General features: G+C 52.7%; 1 protein-coding gene across 7 annotated transcripts in view; it reads right to left on the bottom strand.

Moving 5' to 3' along the window:
• The window catches only part of Adgrl1 (adhesion G protein-coupled receptor L1), a 42,925-nt gene that overhangs the window by 15,205 nt on the left and 3,561 nt on the right, over nucleotides 1-24,159 (bottom strand). For 2 of the 7 annotated variants that reach the window (XM_034523186.2, XM_034523187.2), the window contains exons 2-5: nucleotides 12,477-12,638; nucleotides 8,985-9,198; nucleotides 4,862-4,971; nucleotides 962-976 (exon numbers count right to left, since the gene is read on the bottom strand). In XM_034523186.2, coding sequence (XP_034379077.1) covers nucleotides 962-976; nucleotides 4,862-4,971; nucleotides 8,985-9,198; nucleotides 12,477-12,546 — 409 coding nt within the window. In that variant the 5' untranslated portion in view covers nucleotides 12,547-12,638. Of the gene's footprint in view, nucleotides 1-961; nucleotides 980-2,786; nucleotides 3,207-4,861; nucleotides 4,972-8,984; nucleotides 9,199-12,476; nucleotides 12,639-24,159 lie in introns of those variants that run through there. The other 5 variants (XM_076915483.1, XM_034523188.2, XM_076915485.1 and 2 more) reach the window with 5 other exon arrangements.

The following is a 24,159-nucleotide window of genomic DNA, read 5'->3' as shown; positions in this document are numbered from 1 at the left end:
GGGGCTCCCTGCAAGAAATTATGGGGCCTGTGGAAGTCCCCAGAGCAAGTCTGTGACCCCCACCGCCCCTCCCTGGTCCTCTCCCACATCAGCCCGGAAGAAACCCTGACTGCAGCTTTGCAAGTGTGCAGAGACAGAACCCACTCCCACCCTCTCCAGGAAGCCCGCCCCCACCCCCATCCCAGGGTTTTGGTAGGCTGTCCCCTCCCAGGGGACTGGGATAACTGACAACCCTCCCCAGGACTAGACCCGACTGGCCAGGAGGGTGGAGTCTGAGGAGACTGGTTCTCTGTGCTCACAACAGCTCTGGGCCTGGGAAACGCCAAACCAGAAGAACTCAAGCCACCAGGAGCCAGAGAGAGAGGAGAGATCTGGTCCCTCAAAGGAAAGAGTTCCCTCCATCCCACCACCCTCTACCAGAAACAGTTTGCAAGAGGTATAAGGGGAGAGGAGAGAGAAGAGAGAGGTGGGGAGAGGAAGAGGAAGGGAAGGAAGAGACAGAGAGCGAGGAAGAGAGACCTCTACCGGTGCCTGTGGAGGCTGGGGAGTCCCTCCCTCCCCACCCGCCTGGAAGCTTACACACTTCTCCTAAGGGAAGCAAAAGAAATGAGATGAGGTCAGGGACCCTGCAGGGACCAGGGACCAGAGAGGTACAGAGGGGTGTGAGAGGAGAGAGAGAAAGAGAGACCGGGGGTAGGAGTGGGGTGAGAATCTTGCCCAGGCTCAGAGAGGAGCTTCCGTGAGTATCTGGAGGGTGGAGAAGCCCATGGCCATGACCTTGGCCTTGGTGGTGCTGCAGCACCAGGGCCAGCCCAGCTGTGCCGGGAGGACACCCGGGGCAGGGAAATCACTGGACCAAGTAGGGTGGGGGAGAAGAAGGGGGGAGGGGTGGGCCACATGAGTATGGTACGGGCGGAACAAAGTGTGAGTTAGGGGTTAGCATTGGTAACAGTGCGTTTACCTTTCTGCTCCACTTCTACTTTAAGCATCGGAAGAGAGAGAGAAAACAAATTGAAAAAAAATGTGCAAGAAAAAAAGAGAAAAAAAAAAGATTAAATTGCTTTCGTTTCTTTTCTGGCCACACGCCCCCTCTTCCTGTCTCTCCTCCTGCTTTCCCAACCCCTTCCGTAGCATCGTTTCAGCCCCCACCCCCAAGTCCCTGCTTTTGGGGTGGGATGGGGTGAGAGGGTGCTGAGGAGAAAGTGAGAAGGGTCAGGGGACACACAGGAGGGAAGAGACAAAGAGACTGGGTGTGGTACAGACAGGCAGGTAGACAGAGCCCTCAGGCAGGAGGGGCCCCAAACAGGAGCTGAACTCTGGCTAGGGGGATACCAGGCAGCAGGGAACCACAGGGCTCCTCTTCACCCTGTGTGCTAACTAACACCCCTGCTAGAACCAGGGGTGGAGAAAAGGGGTTCTCTGGGACCTGGATGCCCCTCTCAGCCAAGAACATAGGCTGAGCCCCTTTCCCCTTTGAGTAGCCCCACCTGAATCCAGCTGTGTTCCCCTAAACCCCTGAAACGCACAAGGAGAGGCCAGTAGAGCCAGACACAGAACAACAGAGGCAGGCAGGTAGGTGCCCCAGGCCTCAGACAGAGCCAGGGTAGGGGAGACAAGAGGCACAGAATTGGAGGGGACATAGACTGGGCTAGACAGCACATGGCAGACAGGCTCCTACACTCCTGGGGATGGGGGTGGGGTCTCAAGGTTCAGCTGCTCTGCCCAGTCCACCAAAGGCCCAGGAGCCCTAGCTGCACCCTGCCCTGCCCACCGCCCTTGATGACGCACTGGTGGCACCTGGGGAGGAAGGGAGAGTTAGGCTGTGCTCAGCTGCAAAGCAAATCCAGTGTTAGTTCAATGTCTGGGGTTCCCACACTCCAGTGATCCCCTCCCCCAGCTGTGGGATCCCTGCCCCCACCCCGCCCCACCTTCACCAGCACTGGGGTCACCCCAGCCTCTGAAGCCCAAGGTCCTGTGTCTGATCAGGTCGATCCCCTCTGGGTACCCACTTGAGTTCTGCAGGGACCCTGACTGGCTCCCCAGCGCCTTGCCCCAGGGCCTAGCACTCAGGATATGCTCAGGGAAAGTCATGGAAGTGTGTGCCTGTCCTCTCTCTAGCTTTAGTTAGTCCTGGACCCCAACCCCAATGGTCGGTGGTGGGGGGACAGGAGCTAATTTAACTGGGTCTATTAGCTCTGCCTGCCCAAGAGCACCTGTGACGGTCAGTCCTACCCATGACACCGGCTGTGTGTGTGCACTGTCTTCACAGGCTCATTTGCATTCTCAGTCTAAAGCTGCCACCCCTGCCCTGTGTCACCTTTAACTCCATAGCCCATCTTCCTGGGTTGCACTCCTGGGCCACACAGGCGGGGCTTGGCTCTAGGTCTCTAAGCTCCACTCAGGGCCTCTTCTTTTTTTCCAGTCCGTCTGCCTGTCTGGAGAGCTGGGTTTACTGACTGTTGAAGTCTGATTTTGATTACCATGGCAACAACAGTAACTGGTTAGAAGTGCAGTGTAGACAGCCAGTGCTCGTGAGGATGCAGGAACAGTCAGGCCTACCACCAGGACCCTGACTACAGCTGGGGAAACTGAGGTTCAGGGAAGTGAAGCCACACAGAGGAGGCCCTGCAGCTGCCATTCTCTCAAAATCTACGGTGGCCTGGGTGAGGCACAAAGCAGCTTGGGCCCCATGCTGTCTATTGCTTGAAGTACTCAGGGCACGCTTTGACCCCTCCCCCATCATAGAGGAGTGAAGAGGCTCAGGTGGCGGGAAAGAGCGTCCGTACCAGCACTGAGCACATCTTGAACCAGGTTCGGGGCTGGGCGCTGGGGGGTGAAGTCGCAGCCTCTGCCTTCGGGGCTTTGCTCCTGGGAGCAGACTGGCCGCAGGGCCAAGCGCTTGTCACTCCCGATCTCCAGGACTCACGCCTCCGTCTGCAGCACCCGAAGAAATTTTAAGTCATTTGCTGCAGGTCTCAGAGCCAGACAAGTCAGGAGCCACAGTCAAACCTCACACCGCCTGGCCGACCCCCTGTCCTAGACTTGCCACATCCCACCTCCCTCCCTGCTGCCCCAGCTGCAGGTGGGCAGTGTCCCCAGTGCTGTGGGGAGGCTTCAGGGAGCAGATGGGCATCCCCCTCAGGCGGTGGAAGAAGGAAGGCCTCAGGCACTGAAAGGAAAGGGCGAAGACTAAAAGAAGAAAGTTACGCGAGCAGTCAGTGACCCTGTTCACCCATCCTCCTGGCTTTACCTGCAAGGAGAAATCAAAGGTTGGAGGGGTGGGGGTGGGAGAGCTGGGGGGGTAGGGGAGAGGAGGGAAGAGTTATGAGGTCTCCTGCTCCCCTGCCCCCTCACTTGGACACCCTGATGGTCTTGTCTCCTCCCCTTTTGCCTAGAGGGCCTCCCTACCTCCAGGCTGGCTGTGTGAAGCCAAGTGAGAGGACAGAAGGGGCAATGGGTGAGGAGGGAGGAGAGTGGGCGGGAAGACTGGTGATGCTGGGCGCTGAGGATGAACAAGCCTCTGTCTGCTTCCCTTGGTCAGATGCAGGGTAGTTAGGCCCTGGCTCCCAAAGATCATCTTGGGGGGGGCACTGTCAGTCCAACATGGCAGCACTTCCTTTGTGGACAGGAAGTGTTCTCAGGGTAATACATAAGGAGGGTGTGTGGAGGAGACGATGGGTGTGAGGGCTGTCAGGAGGGAGACAGAGCAGGCAGAAGGCTGGAGAGACAGCAGCATGCTGCAGGAGTGTGGCTCGGAGGGGCTTTAGCAAGCAAGGGCATGTGAAGAAGCAGGGAGTGGACAGGTACTAGAGCTGAAGACGCCCCTACAGGAAGGGACAGAGTGCAGTGGGAGAGCAGCCACCAAATGTGGACAAGTGTCTGTGAAAAGAACGTGTCTGAGTGGGAGCAAGCCTGCTGCCCTCCCTATGGATGCGTACTGATCAAGGTTCTCCTATGCATGTGTGTGTGTGTGTGTGTGCGTGCGTGCGTGCACATGTGTACTGGTCAAGGCTCCCCTATGCATGTGTGCACGTGTGTGCACATGTGTATTGGTCAAGGTTCCCCTATGCATGTGTGCATGTGTGTGCGCATGCGCACTGGTCAAGGTTCCCCTATGCATGTGTGTACATGTGTGTGCTCATGCGCACTGGTCAAGGTTCCCCTATGCATGTGTGCATGTGTGTGCGCATGTGTACTGGTCAAGGTTCCCCTATGCATGTGTGTGCGCGTGTGTACACATGTGTACTGGTCAAGGTTCCCCTATGCATGTGTGCACGTGTGTGCACATGTGTACTGGTCAAGGTTCCCCTATGCATGTGTGCACGTGTGTGCACATGTGTACTGGTCAAGGTTCCCCTATGCATGTGTGTGCGCGTGTGCACACATGTGTACTGGTCAAGGTTCCCCTATGCATGTGTGCACATGTGTGTGCGCATGCGCACTGGTCAAGGTTCCCCTATGCATGTGTGCATGTGTGTGCACATGTGTACTGGTCAAGGTTCCCCTATGCATGTGTGCGCGTGTGCACACATGCGTACTGGTCAAGGTTCTCCTACGCATGTGTGCGTGTGTGTGCGCATGTGTACTGGTCAAGGTTCTCCTATGCATGTGTGCGCGTGTGTGCACATGTGTACTGGTCAAGGTTCTCCTATGCATGTGTGCACGTGTGTGTGCACATGTGTACTGGTCAAGGTTCCCCTATGCATGTGTGCACGTGTGTGCACGCATGTGTACTGGTCAAGGTTCTCCTATGCATGTATGCATGTGTGTGCGTGTGTGCACATGTGTACTGGTCAAGGTTCTCCTTCCCTGCTCCACTGGGGGAAGGGCCCACGACAGCATGAGGAACAAGGTGACTCACTGTAAGGGACACAGTCGTACTGCACCTCCAGGTACTTGTAGGTCCCAGGACAGGGGTCAGGAAAGGCATCGGAGCCGGCCACCACCACACACTGGGTTCGGTTATTACACCTACAGATGGAGAAGGGAAAAGTTGCTGAGGACAATGGACTCAGACTCAGAAGGCTCTAGGGTCAGAGGGCAAACATGTTCCAAATGGGAAGGCACTATGAAGCGCAGACTGGAGTGCTCTTTTGCTTCTTGCCTGCTTTCTGTCCCACAGGTCTCTAGAGCCACAAGGCAGGTTCTCCCTGGACTAGTACACCTTTGGCAGCGTTCTTTAAATTGAGTATAAAGTCCCTGTCCCGGTTACTAAAAAGCACATCACATGTGGTGACATGTGATGGGTACCTTTGCAACACCACCATGCACAGAAGACTCAGTGCCTGTTGTGACTGCCTTGGCTCTTCCCATGGGCACTGCCACACTCTGGACAGTGTCTGAGAGGGCCTACAGCTGGCACAGCCAGAAGCCTCAGGAATCTCTACAGGGAATTCACTGACCCAGGACCCGGCCAGATTCTCCAGGGTCTGGTCAGTATGGAAAAGGATGCCTTATTTTACAACTCAGAAATACCATCACAGACACTTGTCCACATTTGGGGGCTGCTCACTTAGCCCACAGACACTGCCCTGTCCTGCGGGGGCGGGTGTGAGGGTCTAGTCACCCCACAGACCCTGTCCCAGAATGCAGGGGCAGGTGTCCTCAGGTCTAGTCACCTGCCCACTCCCTGAGTCTTCACATTACTTGTTACCACCATCAGTGCTCAGCTAAGGTTCCTGTACTGGTTCACCCTCATTGTCAGCTAGACTGGGTTTAGAACTGCCTATGACATTTGTCAGGTGTGTTTCTGGGTATGTCTGTGAGGCTCTTGCCAGAAAGAAGACACACCCCAAATGTGGACACCCTGAGGCAAATCCCAAGGCCCGACGGCTTAGACTGATACAACAAAAGTGGGGAGGGAGAAAGGCAGAATGCACACTTCCCCCTCTGCTTCCTGGAAGCCATGTGAGCAACCGTGTTGTGCCACACACCCCTGCTGTGATGTACTGAACTCTGAAACCCAGAGCCAAAGCAAGCCCTTCCTTAAGTTGTTTCTGTAAGGTCACAGAGACAAGAAACACAGCCAACACCATTCCCTGGCCCTGGAGTATCAGGCAATGTGTGTGCATATGTAATGAGTAACTTGAGCCAGGAGGTGGTGCAGACATCTTTAATCCCAGCACTCAGGAGGCAGAGGCAGGTGGATCTCTGAGTTTGAGGCCAGCCTGGTCTACAGAGTTGCAGAGATACACAGAGAAACCCTGTCTTGAAATCTAAAAAACCAAAACCCAAAACAAACAAAAAAGTAACCAGAATCTGCCTGTAGTTCTTCCTGGCACCAGGAAGGACAAGGACAGAGAGGAGAGCAGCAGGAGGCCAGGGAGAGAATGGAAAACTAGGCATTGAAGGTCTGGTGTTATCCGCCCACCCAAATCCTTTAAAGCTCAGCAATGGCCTCACACAACACAGCAGTCCTGGTCTATAGAATATATAACAACCGTGTGAACAAACCTTCAACACACAGACATGTTCATGGCTGCATTGCCTACTTCCACCAAAAGGGGGCGAGAACACAAAAGCCTGCCTATGAGGAATACTGAGCAAAACCGCCTGTGTGAGATCTTGGTGGCATCATTGGTGTAACTGCCTTGTAAAATGTAGCCTGTCCACATGACGGAATGGTATCTGGCCAGGAAAGGGGCTATGGTGCCGACTCATAGCATACAAAGGATCAATTCTAACAGTGACTCTGAGGAAAGGCTGCACGGAGCAGGCTGGTGTATGTAGAGATAGAGCCTAGGCAAATAAATCCCTGGACAGAGAATACAGAGCAACAGGAGACTAGGAAGCAGCTGATAAAGGCCGTATGGTTTCTTTTTGAAGCCATGGAATGCTCTGGAACTAAGCTGAGCTGCTAAATGTACAAAATTCATCAAAAGCATTTACTTTAGAGTTTTTAATTTCAAGGGTAAGTGTAGTCCAGTGGCAAAGTACTCATTTAATATGTACAAGGCCCTGAGTTGCAACCCCAGATTTGCACCCCACACTCCCCTGAGGCTGGAGTGAACTACCATAGGAGAGTGGGTGTGCATCTGTCTTTAAGGGGTAGGACTCCTGAAGGTGAAAACACTAAGGCTCAGCAAAGGCTCGTGCAAACTATCCTGTGGCATCTGTCCAAGCAGCTTAGCCATGACCCTGATAGACACAAAGTTGTAGCATTCACAAAGGAAGCAAGGTTGAGGGCCCCCAAAGCCTTCCCCACAAACTCCTGAGGCCCCCAGCATGCTCCTTGGCCCCTATAACTCACTACTCAGCCTCCTGTGTGGAGAAAGACATAGACATAACTCTGTTCTAGTTGTGTAGACATTGTGGAAAGGAACCAGGGTGCTCTCAAGGGAGTAGGGCCTAAGTCCTGGCTGGAAGGCTGAGGTATCAGGAGAAGGGGGCAAAGGTGGTGAGGCAGCTCCAGCCTTGCACACTTTGAACCAGCCGGTCTTCCCAAAGTCCTGTGAGGATCTTGGTGTCTTCCTCTCCCTGCCGACTATGCCACTCCCAGCCTTCCTCCCTTTTCTACCATGCTACAGATGAACGAGCAGGCCCTGAACGCTGACCTCTCAGGCATCAAGTGAGAGCCTGCTGTGTATCTGGCCATAGCCATAGCAGCAAAGGACAAAGGTCTGTTGTCCCTGTATAGCCAGTAACTTAGAATTAGGGAGGATGTGAGATGAAACACCAAGAAAAGACTAAATATCTGAGGGAATACGGTTGGAAGGCAGGGCCCTGAAGGGATCAGGAAAAGGGTAGGGGCCTAGCGCTTCAGAGTGTGCAGAAGTGTCCAGTTAGGTAGACAGCCACAAGGAAGCACAGAACAGTCATGGATCTCGGGGCAGAAGAAACGGCAAGGATATATTCATGTTGCTAAAAAAACAAGAACAAAAAACAAAAAAACCCAGCAGTTGGCTTTGTTACTTCCCAGCTAACAGGCCAGGTTCCTGTGGCCCACAGATCCCATGAAGGGTGTGACAGACCACAACAGGAGGCTGGGAGCCTTTGGCCTACAGGGCTACAAATTCTGATGCATGTTCAAGTACTGAGAACTAAACCAGCAAGCACTCTACAGTGAGCTGCCCTGCATAGCTGTAACTGAGTGAGCACACAGGAAAGGAGGACCGTCAGTCAGGGCAGGTCATGTAGTACACTCTGAGGCTTTGGCTTTTGTAGAGGAAGGTAAGAACCAGAGAGTTCCAAGCAGAGGCAATGAATGTGACTCAAGTGTTCACTGATGCCCACTGGCTACACAGGAAGAATGGACTATCACAGACAAGATGGTGGCAAGGAGGGCAGGCGGGAGGCCCTGTCCCAGGACAGGTGCTTGTGGAGAAACTAGATGGAGTGACTATTCCAGTAGGTTGTGCAACTTTACATGTGGGCCGACCCCGCCTAAGACATGTCCTCAGCCACATAAACACACTCTTACCCACAAACATACCCGCTCAGACACAAACACAAGCTGCACTGCACACACATGCGCAGACATCACAGCACAACCACACTGTACAGTCACCAGCCCTCAGCATGCTCAGAACAACTCAGCACACCAAAGTGCCATGCCCTGCCTCAGCCTCTCACACTGAGCTATGAGTAGGTGTCATTCTTCGGAGAATCTTCTCCCTTTGCACCCATGACTCCTTTGCCCTGGTTCTGCAAGCTCCCACCTAAACCCAACATGGGCAAGCACCTATGGCAGGGGTTCTCAACCTCCAAAAGGGTTGTATATTAAGATATCCTGCATCCGAGATATTTACATCACAGTTCAAAACAAGAGCCAAGTTATAGTTATAAAGAAACAAAAAAATGATTGTACGGTGGGAGGTCACTACAGCATGAGGAGCCGTAGTAAAGGGTCAGAGCATTAGGAACCTTAGAGCACTGGGAACCTCTGCCCTATGGGGTGAGTGACTTAGGGGGCACTGTCGGCGGGACACAGCTCCAGCTCACTGGGAGCTGCTGTGGGACACGTGGAGGTTAGAGAGCAGGCTCACCTCTGTGACATGATTTTGAAGGCGTCAGGCAGGTAGCACTGCACGTTCTCCATCTGGAAAGGGTCGGCGTCGCAGATCTTGTCATCTGTGCGGCCATAGTTTGCATTCTCCACCATGATGACGTCACTGCCCGGGCACCGCAGCTCAATGGGGTAGCCTTCACATGCCAGCTCCCGCCGCATCAACCCGAATGGAAGCCCAGCCCGGCTCAGGCCTACAGAACAGGTGGAGACAGTGTCACAGTCACCAGGGAATAAAGACCCCGCTGGCTCAGCCACGGTGGGAAACTGGTTTTATGAATCTTGGGCCTATACGGCTGTAAAATGGCATCAAGTTTGAACTCCTGGAAAAGGGGTACTGTGGCCCAGAGAAGCCGACTCTTCACCTTGCAATGCCCTGCCTGGTAAGAGAGAGTAAGGCTCATCCTGGAGGTTATGGATCAGACACAACTGTGTGTCCCCAAATCCTTTCAAAACAATCAAGAACTTTTTATATTTATTTTGTGTATGTGTATGAGGAGGCACATGTGGAGGTCAGAGGGCAACTCGTACCTTTTATCAATGGTTCTGAGGATTAAATTCAAGTCAGGCTATGTGACAAACACCTTAATCCACCTGAGCCATCTCCTAGCTGTCCCCCAAAATCTCATGCTGAACTGAAGAACTAAGCCCTCATATCTCGGAAAATGACTATACTCGGTCGGAGGCAGGGTCTTTGGGGATTTTTCTCCCCCAGCTACTAAACTGAGTCAGGGTCTCACATGGCCCAGGCTAGACTCAGACTGACTTTACTGCCTCCACTTCCCAAGCTAGGACTATAGGCATGTGTTAGAGCACACCCAGTGTGTGCGCGGGCACGTGCAAGCACACACACAACTGCTCCCTCAGATAGGGCCTCAGTGACGCTACCACAGGGTCTATGCTGACCTTGAACCCACTAGGTAGCCTGAGCTGGCCACAAGCCTACAGTAATCTTCCTTCCTGCCTCAGTCACACGTTAGGACGAGTATGCACCACATCTGGCTTGGAGATGATGTTTTACCATGGAAACTAGCTTAAGATGAGGCTCTCAAAGAGGGCCCCATTCCAGTCTGACAAGGGTCCTTACACAAAGGAAGCATTTCAGGTGTGTTTCACTGTAACCGCTGCAATCCTACTAACACCTCACGACCTCACGCATCTCGGAGAGCGCTCTGCTGGACCTTTTATTCTGAGATGACTTCTCACTGACGTGCTTAGATTGACCTTAGAACTGTGATCCTCCCACTTGAGCCTCCTGACTGGCTAGGACAGCAGGGCTGAGCTGCCACTCTCCACTCAATGAGGGACTTTCATGCGCCCAGGGAGACTATGTGCAGACATGGAGGGAGGGCTCCACATGCAAGCTGCAGACACCTCAGCAGGAGCTGGCTGGGAGGACGCCAGGATGGTGGACTTTTGTTCTCCTCAAGAGTGGGGTGGGCCGGTGGGTGGGTTGAAGGCTGTTTCATCAGGGGATGAGAGGACTTAGGGTGGAGTCCTCTGGAGGAGTGGCTGCCATGCAGGCTATCAAACAAGTCTAGGGATATAGCTTCAGTTAAGACAGAATAGGAAAGTCCTGCATGGTTCTACTGGGACGGCAGGACATGCGTCCCAGTAGAACCATGCAGGACTTTCCTATTCTGTTTCACTAGACCGAGTCTGCCTTCCCACTACAAAAAACTGTCCCTGAGCACAGCAGCTTCTGTGGCTGCTGCTGGCCCTCTGAGTGAATTACAGCTTGTCATCTGTCACAGAGAGAGTGGACCTGGGGATCTCCCTTCACCACCACACAGCATACAGGGAGCAGACTGCACCCATGCAAGCATTCTGCACTGACCTATGCCTACTTGTTTTGCTTATTATTTATTTACTGGCAATAGGGTCTTGCTGTCTGGCCCAGCCTGGCTTGAAACTCCCCCAAATTCTCAGATAACAAGCATGTGCCACCACACCCAACCTTTTGCAGAAAGCCACTAGTAGTAGCTTCCCTAGGCCTGTTTTCCCAAGCTGTAAAATGGGTACTCATAGGTTAGGACCATACAGCTGAGTTTCTAGACCAAAGGAATTTTTCTTTGTTTTGTTTTTTTGAAACAGGTTCACACATAGCCAGGTGGCCTCAAAGTCTAAGTAGTCAAGGCTAGCCTTGAATTCCTGATCCTCCCCCTCCACCCCCAAATGCTGGCATCATAGGAGGGTGGCATGCTGCCTCACACCAGATAGCTTCACATGAGGGATCCCTCTGTGACAATCAGAGCTGCACAGCACAGCTGAGTCCCAACTCTGCTGCTCCCCAGCCTGGCAAGTGGCTCCGAATAACCTAAGGGGTCCCAGGTCCCTGGTCCGAAGACCCTCTCCTGCCACAAGGGGTTAATCTATAGTTAATGTGCTGACAAGATGCTCACTGGTTTGGTTTGGTTTGGTTTGTTATGGGTATTTCTCAGATCTGGGGTTAACCTGTACCATGCTGCCCTGGGAAACACCTTGGGACACGGGCTGCACCCAGCCACACAGGGTATAGGAGGGTAGAAGCTACAGATGTCGTGGGGAGGGCAACAGCTGGGAGCAAGCTAAGGGCTGTGAAAGGCGTCTGTACTGTGGCAGCAGAACCAATCTGCCCTCTTTAGAGACAGGGTCCACCTAATGTCGACAGAGTCCCCAGGGGTTATAGCCCTCGGGTTTGGGGGGATGAGTAGAGCCCCAGTTGAGAGAAAGTTTCCCATGTGCGCCTGTCATGCCATCTGCTTCCTCCTCTAATTTTAGCTTCCCCAGTCAGGGAGGGAGGCCGGGGGTGGAGGGCTGGCTCACATGGGGCTGGGGGTGGAGGCAGCCCCTTCTGGCCTGGCAGGGGTTGCTCCCGGAACTTGGGTACTGGGGTGACCAGCAGGACCCTGCCAAGGCTTCAGAACAAGGCTAATAGTGTCCCTTCATTCCTGTGACTTTCCAAAGGGCAGGGCTGGCAATGTTGGGAGGGGACCTTCTCGAAGAGGGCAAGGCCAACTGACTTCGTCTTAGCTTCTGTTGCCCTGCACCCAGCTGGTACCCAACTTGTGATGGTAACTAAGTAATCGACAGTGGGCAGCATGCTCAGGGCACTAATTGTGACATGTGCAGGATCCCAGGCCGGAGCTGGGTAATTACTTGTTTTTAAATAAACGTCAGCAGGCATGCTTTAATTAAGCCTTGGTCCCAGTGAGACTCAGAGATGTGCTGAATGAGGGGAGGGAAAGACAGAGAAATAGGTGGCCCCCTGGAAGGCCGGTCTTGGTCCTCGGGGTCCCCAAGAAACACAGCACCTGGTGCCCTGGCCTGCAGGGAGTTCAACATCCCGCAATGGTGCCTGCTAGGAGTGGCATCACCAGGTTCCCTCTGGCCTGGTCCAGTTTCATCTGGGGCAGAGGCTGCAGTCCATAGAGAATTCATATTACCCATCCTCCCATCTGGGTTTGGAGACCCAGCCCTTCCCAACACCTACCTTGGGTGGCAGAGGTGACGAGGATGGTCGTCACACAGAGACTCCAAAGTGCTGCAGCCAAGCGGGCCATGGCGAAGGCCAGGGGCGGGCACAGGGATCTCAGCGGATTGTGGGGGGGGCCTCGCCCCGCATCACCAGGGTACCACGGCCTGGCCCACCAGCCTGAAGGAGGACAGGGGAATGATACTGGGCAGGAGCTGACCTCAGCAAGCACAAAGGGCACCTGATTTCTGTTAATGGTGAGGCCCTCCCTGGACCTTCTGCACCCTAGGGGTACACACTGCCCTGGCCCAGGTCACTCTCCCCAGCGCTGGTCCCTCTTCTCCAGTGGAATCTCTGGGGGCAGCTTGACAGGTCAGCGTGGCTGACAAGCACCCACGCACACCAAAGCTGTTTCAACCTCATCCCTCACCCCTGCCCTGCTCACTCTTCTCCACCACCATGGATCTTTATCCCTCAAGGAGGGCAAGGGGTGTCTAACCTGAGCTCAGCTTCAGCTCTGGGCAGGAATCCAGCCCCGCCCCAGCCTCTGCTTCCTGTCTCTCTGCTCTGGCAGCTAATTAGAATCCAGCTGGCTGGCGCCACAGATAGGGGACCAGGGACACCCAAGTCCCCTCTTTCCTTTCTAGGGGACTCTCGGGGTGAGCTGGAGACAGGCAGTCGGGGTGGGAGGAGGAGGAGGAGGAACCAAGGGTGTAGTGATGGCCTCCTTGGTCACAAGCTCCTCCCAGGCCATCAGTTGTGACTTGCAGTTTCTTCCTCCCCTACCCTCTGCTCCTGTCCACACCCCAGTTTTTAGGGCCACCTCAGCCTCACCTGCCAACAGCCTAGAAGAACTCACTCTAGGAAAGGCCTCTAGAGGAAGCACCATGGTGTCCCCAGACTGCCCCTTCCACTCCATTCCAATAGGTCCCAAGTCTCTTCCTTCCGGTGTGGGATCCCTTGGCACAGCTCTGCTGCCCTCCCTCCTCCCACTTCAAAGTCCTTGAGAAACCACCTACCACGACCCACTTAGGTCTCTTTCTCCATTCTGCTTGGCCTCAGCCTGCCTTGGGGCTTTGCATGTGTCTTTTTCTCTGTGCAGTTACAACTCACAGTTATCCACAGGGCTGGCTATCATTCTGCTCGTGCGGAACTGTTTATCTGGGTAGGAAACTGCCATCTAGAGACCTAGATATCTTAGTTAATGACCACCATGCCCAACTTCTAGATCAAGCCCTACATACTGACTGAATCTCAGACCTACTGCTTCCTTCCCCTCTTGCCATCTCCCTCATGAGTTCCACAGCAGGTATACCTCTGTGTATAGCCCCCACTCTGCCCCTCACCTTCCAGAGCTAAGGGACAGGTGACATGGTTCATCTCAAACCTCAACTTTCCTCTACTCCGAAAGTAGCACCCTGCTAGCTTGTCAACCCTACCTCTCCTTTCCTCTTGCTCACAAAAGCTTCCAGCCCCCGCCTGGCCCCCATTCTGGGACACTCCCCTATGACACCCAGATCGTAAATCAGCACTTCACCAACACCACTGGCTTTGGCTTTAACTCCTGCTCCCAGCCGCCCTTGACCTTGCATGGTGGCAGTTCTATCAGTAAACCCCTGTCCAGGGCTGTCCTCTGTCCTTTCAGCACCATAACCAGCTCTCTTCTTACCTGCCAGGCCCCATGACTATGTAGCCACTTTCCTCCCTCACCCTGCCCAGACATGGGTAGCCTGGGCATCTGCTGACCATTTATACTGGGATAGACCTGGTTAGCACTCACCACCCCTCTCCTACCCAGCCAGTCACGTGAAGCAGTCTTCACCTGCCTTTCCTAGAGCTTTCTTTCCAGCTGTGCGAGCCTCAGAGGCAGAAGGAACTGAAACTGCAAAGGGTTAGCTTACTACACTCACAGGAGGCTCTACAAGTCCAGGTCCCCAAAGTCAAGTCACCTTGAAATAATCTAGGGCCAGGTCTATCCTCTATCACCCCTTCCCCAGCCCTACTCCCTCAAGGATGTAAAATTATTATTATACTGTTATGAGAGCAACCATCTTCACACGCACACAGTGGGCTTATCAGACCCTCATCAGGCAGGGAGTAATATGGGGTGGGAGGACTGGATGCCACAGTGATGGATGGATGGACGGACAACAGCATGGGACGACGTCTTCCTTCCCCAAGTCTGCATTCTCGATGCAGAGACCCATCCAGTTCATGACCTAAGGCCCATCGGCGGCAGCAGAGGCTTCGAGGCTGCAAGGATGCTCTCGAGCAGGACCAGCCCCCGAGAACTCCTCCCTCCTATCCACCAGCAGCTGCCACCTTCCAGGGCCAGATCTCAGAAGCCCAGACTGGAAAGGGGTGAGTCAGGGGTCTGTCCTCACTGTATCCCTTTGTCCTAATACTCCAGGCTGAGAGATGCTGTGTCTTTAAACACTAACATAAGGGCTTTAGAGAGATGACGTTGTGGTCAAGGCCACTTGCCCTTGCTTAGGACCTGGTTCAGTTCTCAAAACCCACATGGTGGCTCATAACCACCTGTAACTCCAATTCCAAGGGGATCCAATGCTCTCTTCTAGACCCCTGAAGTCACCAAGCACAGAGATGGTGCCCATACACACAAGTAAAACATACCCATATACATTATATATAAAATATGACATAACTTAAGTCATTTAAACTATGTGTTTTCTTCTAGAGTGCAGATAAAACCTAGGGCCTCCCGAATTTACTAAGAATTCATTCTACTTGTGAGCTGCACCCCTCAGCCTCCGAACTACTTAAGATACAGTAAGTGGTATTAATTACAGGGTCATTTTGACTACTTGGTTTCTGAGTAACCCAAGCTGGCCTTTAAATTCACAGCAGTCCTCCTGTCTCTGTCTCCTGCAAGCTGGGATTACAAGTGTATGCTATGCCTGGCTTCACTTACTATTACCTTGCTACAGGGCTTTACTATGCTACCCAGGCCCTTGTGACCTCCTGGACTCCAGAGACACTCAGCCTCTCCTCTATTGGGAACTCAGATACCAGTGCACCAAGACTCCCCTAGTGGCTGTTGGTTCTGCAGTCCAGGGATTGTGTGAGGCCCACTTTAGGTAAGCGTCTTTCCAAGGCACTACACCCTGTCCTTTATTCTAAGCTTTCTTGAGGCTGGAATTGTGTCCATGTGACACTCTGTGGGCTAGAGCCAGCTTCTTGAACCATGGGTTCTAGTTTCATGTATCTGAAGGTAGGACTGTGAAAAGGCCGCCAGCTTCTCATAACTGACCAAAACCTAACTCAAATCAAACACATGGAAAAGCAGAGGCATTCCTGCCAGGGCTCGCCTGAACTGCACTGTAGAGAGAACTGTGGTTTCTTTTCCTTTTTCCCCCTTCTAGCAGGAAGTGTGATTTGATTGGCCAGCCACAGATAGTTTCTGCAAGTGTGTGACATTTGGCATTTAGGGGGTATATAAATTCCTTAGAGGGTGTATAAATGCTAGGACCCCAAGAGCTGTTGGGTGGGTTGTTGGTTGGCTGCCATTATATCATTGCAAAGAAGAAATAAGAAGAAATTAGATATCCAGCCAGCGAAGATCAAACTTGTCCCAAGGAACTCGATGCCCCTAATCAGCAGGAAGTAGTCTTAATGATGAGGTCACCCCTTTCTCCTCCACCCCCTTTTCAGTCCTATCTCGGGTTAGGAGGCTGAAGGGGTGGAAGGAGAGGGTGGAGGAGAAAGGAGGAGAAAAGAACCCACTAACCAGCTGAAGCCAGGCTACTTTGCAGTCTTGGTTCTGAGTCTAAGACATCTGCAGTGTGTGCCTTGGTCTCTATTCACTTACCGCCTACACAGCGAGTGCCTTGTCTCACAGGCTAGACTGCCCTAGGTACGCTCTGCAGTGCTGACTTCCTCCAAAGTTTTCTGCATTTATAAAAACATGGTGGTTTAATATGGTTTAATTATAGAAAAACAAGAGCTTTTAATATTTTCCTACCATCATTCCTAAGCATGCAAGTATCAAATTTGTATGTTTTTGGTTGTATTATGATTTTACATTTGTTTGAGGGGAAGCTGGCTTTGTGTTTGTGTACTACTGCTGGGACAGTTGCCTCTGCTCCCAGTACTTGGGAGGCCGAGGCAGGTGGAGTTCTGTGAGTTCAATGCCAGTCTGGTGTGAACAGGAAATTCTAAGAAGTCAGAGTTTCGTAGTGAGACCTTGTATCTAAAAAGTAAACAAAAGAAAACTAAAAAAATAGCAATCCGTGTGTGTGTGTGTGTGTGTGTGTGTGTGTGTGTGTGTGTGTACATGCCCCCGCACATGCGCTTATACCACTGTGTACAGATGCCCAGAGGCTGCTGGGTCCCCTCAACAATTAGTCTTCTACAGCACTGATGCTGTATCAGGAATCCATGCAGTCCCAGGAAGGGTTGAAGCTTCTAGGGTAGGGTATGCAGAGCCTTGCAAATGCCACACTACTTCACAGACAGCCTCAAGCACTGACTTACTTTCTCACTGCTCTAAGAGATAGGTCTGATCTGAAGAGGCCTGCAAGCTGGTCTTCTGTCAAGGGCTTCCTCCCTGCCCAGCATGCAGACCCTTCTCACCTGTCCTCACTCAGCCTTCCTGGGTGTGTAGGAGAAATATCCCTGTGCCTCTTGTGTTCTTAGAAGGACACCAGCAGTTCCCCTAGCTGGGACCCATGACAGGGTCTCAGTTAACCTTAGCTGCCCCACCTACTAAAAGCTCCCCAAACCTTTTCTCCAGTGAGGTGCGGGGTGCGGAACTATCAGTCCAGCTAGTTAGGAGGAAGAGACAAGGGGGTCCTGACTTACAGGCCAGTCAGAGCTACACAGTGAGTTCAGGCTAACCTGAATAACATAGATATTATTTCAAAATAAAATGTAAGCTGAGTACATACACCTTTAATCTCAGGACTATGGAGGCAGAGGCAGGTAGATCTCTGTGAGCTTGAGGCCAGTCAGGGTTATATATTTAATATATATTTAAATTTTAATTATGTGTGTGTGTGTGGGGGGGTTATATACACCTTAGTGCTGATGCCAGAGGAGGCCAAAGGCACTGGATCCCCAACATGACTGATGGAGGTGCTAAGAACTTAACTCGGGTTCTCTGGAAAGGCAGGCCTCACAGCCCTACGGTGAAGCATCCATCTCTCCAGCCTTCAAACGAATATTTATAAAGGGGCCAGGGCGTGGCAGACTACATCTTGTCTTCAGTCACTCTACCTCCATCTTACTATTCTGAGACAGGGTCTCTTCACCAGTGGGTAGAGTGCCTGGCTAGCAAGCTCTCCAGAGACTCTGCAGCTTTGATCCTTCGGTCTTCACTGGGGTTACAGATGCACACTGCCACACCCGGGGTTGTATGTAGGTTCTAGGGACTCAACCTCAGGCTGGCCTGAGCTTGTGGCAATCCTTCTGCCTCAGCTTCCCAAGTGCTGGATTACAGGTGGGTGCTATCACACCTGGCCACCATGCATCTCATTTACCAAACAGACAAAGGGGCTGTAGCTGTCACTTTGTGGAATCTGGTATCTTCTTAGACTCCTGGGTGCCATCTCTGTCCAGCACAGTTCCCTCCCCCTGTTCTTACTCTCTACAGCATGTTTCTCCACTGAAGTGAGGGACGCTTCCGAGCACCTGAATCATTTCTGTCCCTCTTTTGCTCAGAACAGTCCGTGGCTCCCACCTTCCTCAGATCAAAAGCCTAAAGCCCTCACCGAGCTTCCACGCATTACCCTACTGACATGGCGACCTGAAAGATGAAGAAGCCCCTCCCAGGCCCCAGCTGTGCTCTAGAGTTATCAGCGAGTGGGACCCTATGATGGCAGCTCACAGGCCCAGGTGTGCACACACCTGTAACCCTGGGGAAACAAGGCTGGCGACTCGACTCTGGTGAGTCCTCCGGAGGCCACACACCTGCCTCTGTTTGTGTCTGAGTTCTACACTTGCATGTAGCCTGGAGAGGGAATGTGCAGCAGGGTCTGTCCTCGAGTGCCCTAGGGTGGGGACAGGACTGTGACAGGAGGAGAAGCGGCTGCTGGAGGAGAGGGGGCGCCTGGAGCCTGCCCTAGCCTGCGGTTGCCACGGCAACCCTGTATGCTGAGTGGGTGGGAGTCTGAGAGTCTGAGGAGGGGTGCCAGGCAGCAAGGGGGTGCTGGGCCCCGCCTGGCCTCACTTGCCCGTCCCTCAAACAGTTGCCCCTTAGGCAGCTTGTCTCCTGTTCTTGGCTGTGGGCTCACCTCCATCCCCACTTCTAGGAAGCCAAGGCTGGTGGACACTGCAAGGACCAGAACCAGTCTGGAGTAGAGGCCTGGGTCTGGATGAATTGATTAGGCTCTTGGCCTCCCTGGACCCTACATGCAAACTGACAAGGTGTCTGGCAGAGATGGATGGAGCAGGTGCCTGAGAGTGTTGGGACGAAATCTTTTTCCAAGAGGGTTGGGGCAAGGGCAGGTTCCCAGACAGCAGCCTGGTCCTTCCCCACAGACGCGGCATTGAATCCCTGTGCCAACTCTGTCATAAAGTCACCTCTTCCCTTACACCTGGGCTCCTGGTCTCACTCTCTGAAGTGAGGTCAGGGGTGACCAGCTAACCCCTGAATCATTCCCTCTGTCTTCTGAGAACACGCCATGGCTCCCAGCTTCCTCAGACCAAATGTCAAAACCTTCATCGAGGTCCCACACACAGCCCTTCGCCAGGACCTCTGCTCACACTTCCTCAGAGCCCAGGAAAGGCTCCGCAACTCCAGTCGGCCACGCTCTGCCCTGCCTCAGCCTCTTCATTTCCCATGGCTCTGATGCTGAGGAAGCCAGCATTCTCATCACAAACTTTCCTCTCCCATTGGATGTTGGCTCTGCAGGGCTGTGTGTATGACTGAGTCCCAGCAGGGCAGGAACTGGGTGTGTGAGAATTCGGTACAGAAGCTCTGAAGAGAAGGCTGCCCTGGCCTGAAGCAGAAATGGAACTGTCACAGGGTCAAGGCCAGCAAACTGAATTCCACACCAGCCAAGATTAAACAGGTTGTGAGATTCTGTCTCAAAATAAAGAAATGAGACGATTTTTTTTTTTTTTTTTTTTTTTTTTTTGGAGACAGGGTTTCTCTGTATAGCCCTGCCTGTCCTGGAACTCACTCTATAGACCAGGCTGGCTTCGAACTCAGAAATCCGCCTGCCTCTGCCTCCCAAGTGCTGAAATTAAAGGCGTGCGCCACCACTGCCCAGCAGGACGAATTTTTAAAAATGTAAAGGCTGGGAGTGTGGTTGAGTGACAGCCCCCCTTCTTGGTGAGGCACTCACTAATGAGTACACACAAGCCCTGGGTTCATCCCCAGCTGGTCACCAGGTATCCCTGGATTACATGAGGCAACCCACAATGCCCTGTATCCCTGCATGCCTTTTCTCTAGTCTCCCATCAATCACCCCCACCCCCACAACACCCTATATCCTTCCCCATAGTGCTTCCCTATGGTTAGCTTTCCGGGTTGGACTTAGGCCCAGCTGTTGGTTTTCCCACCAGCTTCCATCCAGAAGCTTCCATCCCACCAGCCTTCATCCAGAGAAGAAGGCTCTGTCTCCGTCTACCACATAGTCAGCTCGGACACAGAGTAGGTACTTGTTTGTTAATTAATAAAGACAAAACAGGCACAAAAGGCAAGAAATGCAGGAGGGGCCTCAAGATGTGCAGTCAGGGAGTGCTTCTCTACGAGAAGGTCCCGAGGCAGCAATGTACTGAAACAAGCTGGGAGCCAGTAAATGCAGGAGAGTGGAAGAAGTGAGGGGCACCTGCTACAGGTCACACAGGCCCCTGCAGGCCTCTGAAACGACCCTGGCTTTCCTGTGAATGAGGTGGAAGCATTTCTAAGCATTTCTACTCTATCCTGAACAGTGGATTGTATGTGAATGGTGGTCTTGGGACCAGAGGAGACACATTACCCGATTCACCCCCTTCTCTCCTGTCCCCTACCATCAAAGCCAGAAACTCATCCTTCCCAGCTGCTACCTCCCATCCTACCAACCCTGACCTAAACACCGCCTCAGGAATACTGTGCCACCTCACCTCCACATCTCAAGGCCAGGAAGAGCTGAATACTCCTGGACCTTGCTCTGACGCCTTTGGCTATGAGGGTCTTCTCCCTTAGGGTTCCTCCCACAGGACCCCTGACCTGGGGCCAGCCACGGCCACATCTGTTTACTCAGAACCCCACCAATCCCTGGCAGCTTAGCACCTCAGTTCTGCCAGCAGCAGATCCCAGCTGAACCTCTACCCTCCACAAACTCAAATGGCAACCCTGAGGTCCAGTCCAGCTACAAACACTGTCTCTTTCCACATCTGAGCCCTGCTTCCTCCTCACCGTAGGAAGTACTCCCTTCTCAGGCTTTCTAGACAGTTTCCCCTCTTCTAAGAAGCTCTGACCGACCTGCCTGCTTGCTCTGCTCTCTACTGTGATACTCTAGTCCCAGGGCAGCCGTGCTGTGTGTCCACTTCACAGTGCCCCTGTTCACCTCAGCTTCACCTCCTATGCCAAGGCAGAGCTGAAATCAGTGCTAGAAGCTGGGACCCCAAGCAGAGAGCATACAGGACACTCTTGTCCCCCTGACGACTGCAAGCTGGCAAGAAAGAGAGTACAAAGCCCAGAAAGGTGGGGATGGGAGTAGGGGGTGGGGGAGGCAAAGCAGGATTCTCACTAAGGCAAAGGGACAAGGCCTCAGAATAGCATCCTTGGGTCCAAGGTTCAAATCCTGATGGGGTGCACTTCTGGCTAAATGACAAGATCTATGCACAGGTCACAGTTGTGGAACTGTCACGCTGTAGGGGCACATCAGGTGACACAGTGAGTAGGGTGAGGCTCAGAATCACGTTTGGTTTGGGGCTGCAGCAACCTGTATTAGAGCACTTGCCAGGCACATGGAAATCCTGGGTCCCATCTCCACTGCCTAAAATAAATAAATAAACGAACAGACTTCCCACCCACTCTCCTAAGCAGCTACTGTGTGTCAGCTAGCACTGGGGAGCAGGAGAGAGGACGCTAAGGAAGTAGATGTTATCTTGTTCTAGTACAGTGGAAGATAAAGCTGGAAAGGGGGAGGGGCTGCTTGCACGTTTTAGTTACACACATATATACATATACATATATGGGTGCCTTGCCTACATGTATGTCTGTGTACTACGTATGTGTACACACTGTACTACACAAAAGCTAGGTTAGAGACCTGTCCCTAGAGTTGTTAGCTGCTGTCAGTTGCCGTGTAGGTGCTGGAAATTGGACCCAGGTCCTCTGAAAGAGCAGCCAGTGCTCTTAACCACTGAGCCATCTCTCCCAGTGGTCACAGAAACAGGCATGCTCACCTGGAGATGACACTTCAGCTAAGTAGGTGCTACAAAGGTGAAAAGGGAGTCATGGAGACACCCATGGGAAGAAAAGGTGTTTTAGGCCATTTGATGCTTATACCAAGACTCTGGGGCTGGACTGTGTTTATAGAACAGATCAGGAAGAACGAGGAAATCAAGAGTCATGGGGAGGCAGCCAGACTATGCCTGGTCCTGCAGTGAGAGTTTTGGTTTCTTTAAAAAAAAAACAAAAAACAAAAAAAAAACATAGAAATACTATAAGAATGTGTTTTCATTTTAATCTCAGGTATGGGATACAGGGGCTGCATCCGACCTCCACAGCAGTTGACTATGACTTGCCTCCGGCTCTAGCAGGGGCGTGATTTTGCCAGTGGCAGATAGTTATTGCAATCATGTGATGTTTATCTGGGGACTTTTCAGATAGTATATAAAGGCTAGGGCCCTGTGAGCCGGGTGGGTTGCTAGTTGTGGTTTGTTAAGCAGTCATACACAAAGAAATGAGAAGAAATTAGGACCCTGATGGCAAAGGTCAAACTTGCCCCAAGGAACTCAATGACCCTAATCAGCAGGAAGCAGTCTCTCTCATTCCTCTCTCCTATCTAGAGTTAGGGGTTTGAAAGGGTGGAAGAAAGAAAAACCCACAAAGTAACCAAAGTCTGGCTACATAATGCCTGGGTCCTGAAGCCCCAAACGGGGTGGCCCCTCAGTGGAGGTGCTCTGCGGCAGGATCTGGCAACCGGGGTGTCACCACCTATTGTCTGTGGTGAGCTCAGAAGGGCAGCTAACATTTCTAGGGTAGAAAGAAGGATGAACTTGAGCAGAGGCAGTCCAGAGCCCACAGAAACCCCCAGCTTGCTTGCTTGCTTGCTTGCTTGCTTGCTTGCTTTTGGTTTTTTGAGACAGGGTTTCCCTGTGTAGCCTTGGCTGTCCTGGAACTCACTAGGTAGACCAGGCTGGCCTCAAACTCAGAAATCCGCCTGCCTCTGCCTCCCAAGTGCTGGGATTAAAGGCGTGCGCCACCACTGCCCAGTCCATCTTGCTTTATTTTGAGTGTGGGTGTGCCACACTTGCACTCTCAGAGCCACAGACTATACTTCTCACTAGACAGTTCTGCGTTGGGATCGGTCTAGAGAGACCATCGGGTGCAGCAGTGGTATCTACGTAGGGCACTTCTGACATTTAGTTGGTGTATCTCTAAGGTGTTGGGCATCCTAAAGATTCCAGAGCATCCCATAAAGAACACCACCAAGAGCCTTGGGGGTTCCCTTGCCATCATCCCAGCACTCAGGAGGCTGAGGCAAGAGGGTGGAAGGTTTGTGTGGCCAGCCTGGGATGTGGAGAGGAGGTGGGGGGTGGGGGAGAGAAAAGGGTTAGCTAGTATGTACATCAGGATCCAACATCAGGGACACCATTGGGCCACTAGTAGCCCACAGGCCACGTGTGACTTTTAGGCTTCTTTTTTAAGCCCCTGGGTGTGTGGGGGGTATTTTTAGCTCTAGGGTATTTCCAATTTATTGACTGAATTGTTGTGTTCTCCCTGCTTTGGAAGGAGCAAGACAGAAGCTCTGCTCCCCAGGGCCCAGAGCAGCCTAGCCTGTGAAGGATCCCATCCTAGAGAGAAGCTGGGTCAGTGTCCAGGGGATCTTGGGAGCAACTGCTCAGACTTTGACCAGCTCCCGCCTCCTGCGGAGGGTAAGGGTTCCTCAAATTCCCCTCTAGAACCTAATCCCTGTAGCACAGTCATTTGGAACCACGTCCCCACATATCCTCACACACAAAGGTACCTTTGAGTACTGTGAGACTGTTCCCAAGATGTGCACAGAATTACAGAAGAATATAAGTGTAGTTAACCCAGCCCATGCCTTGCTACTAAAAGGGGGCCCAAGTCAAAGGGTTACCTCATTGGGCATAGGGTGCCAGCCCACCCACCTCCCTCCCTCCTCCCTTTGTTTTACATTACTTTTATTATCTGAAATCACGTTTATGTGTGTGTGGGGGGGGGGGTTGTGCAGGAATGCAGGTGTCGGAGATGTCAGACCCCCAGGAGCTGGGAATGGAATTCCGGTTGTCTGAGCAGCGCACTTAGACCCCAAACCCCTCCCCTGCCTTCCTTTCTTGTGAGATCTCCCTTTGTAGCCTATTCTGGCTGCAAACTCATACTCAGCCAACCCTGAGGGTTGGGAATGGCAGGCCAGAACCAGCACAGGCAGTTTACCAAAGAGCTCTTCTAGGGCACCTGTGCTCCAAAAGCTTGTACAAGCCCCCGAGCCTCTGGATGGTACTCAGGCAGCCGGCCCGTAAACAGACACAGTCAATCAGGGAATTACAGAGGCGTGGAGAC

The sequence above is a fragment of the Arvicanthis niloticus genome, chromosome 18 (assembly GCF_011762505.2).
Source record: "Arvicanthis niloticus isolate mArvNil1 chromosome 18, mArvNil1.pat.X, whole genome shotgun sequence".
Classification (NCBI taxonomy): Eukaryota; Metazoa; Chordata; class Mammalia; order Rodentia; family Muridae; genus Arvicanthis; species Arvicanthis niloticus.
The sequence above is the reverse complement of the archived record's forward strand: the minus strand, read 5'-3'. Positions and strand labels throughout refer to the sequence as shown.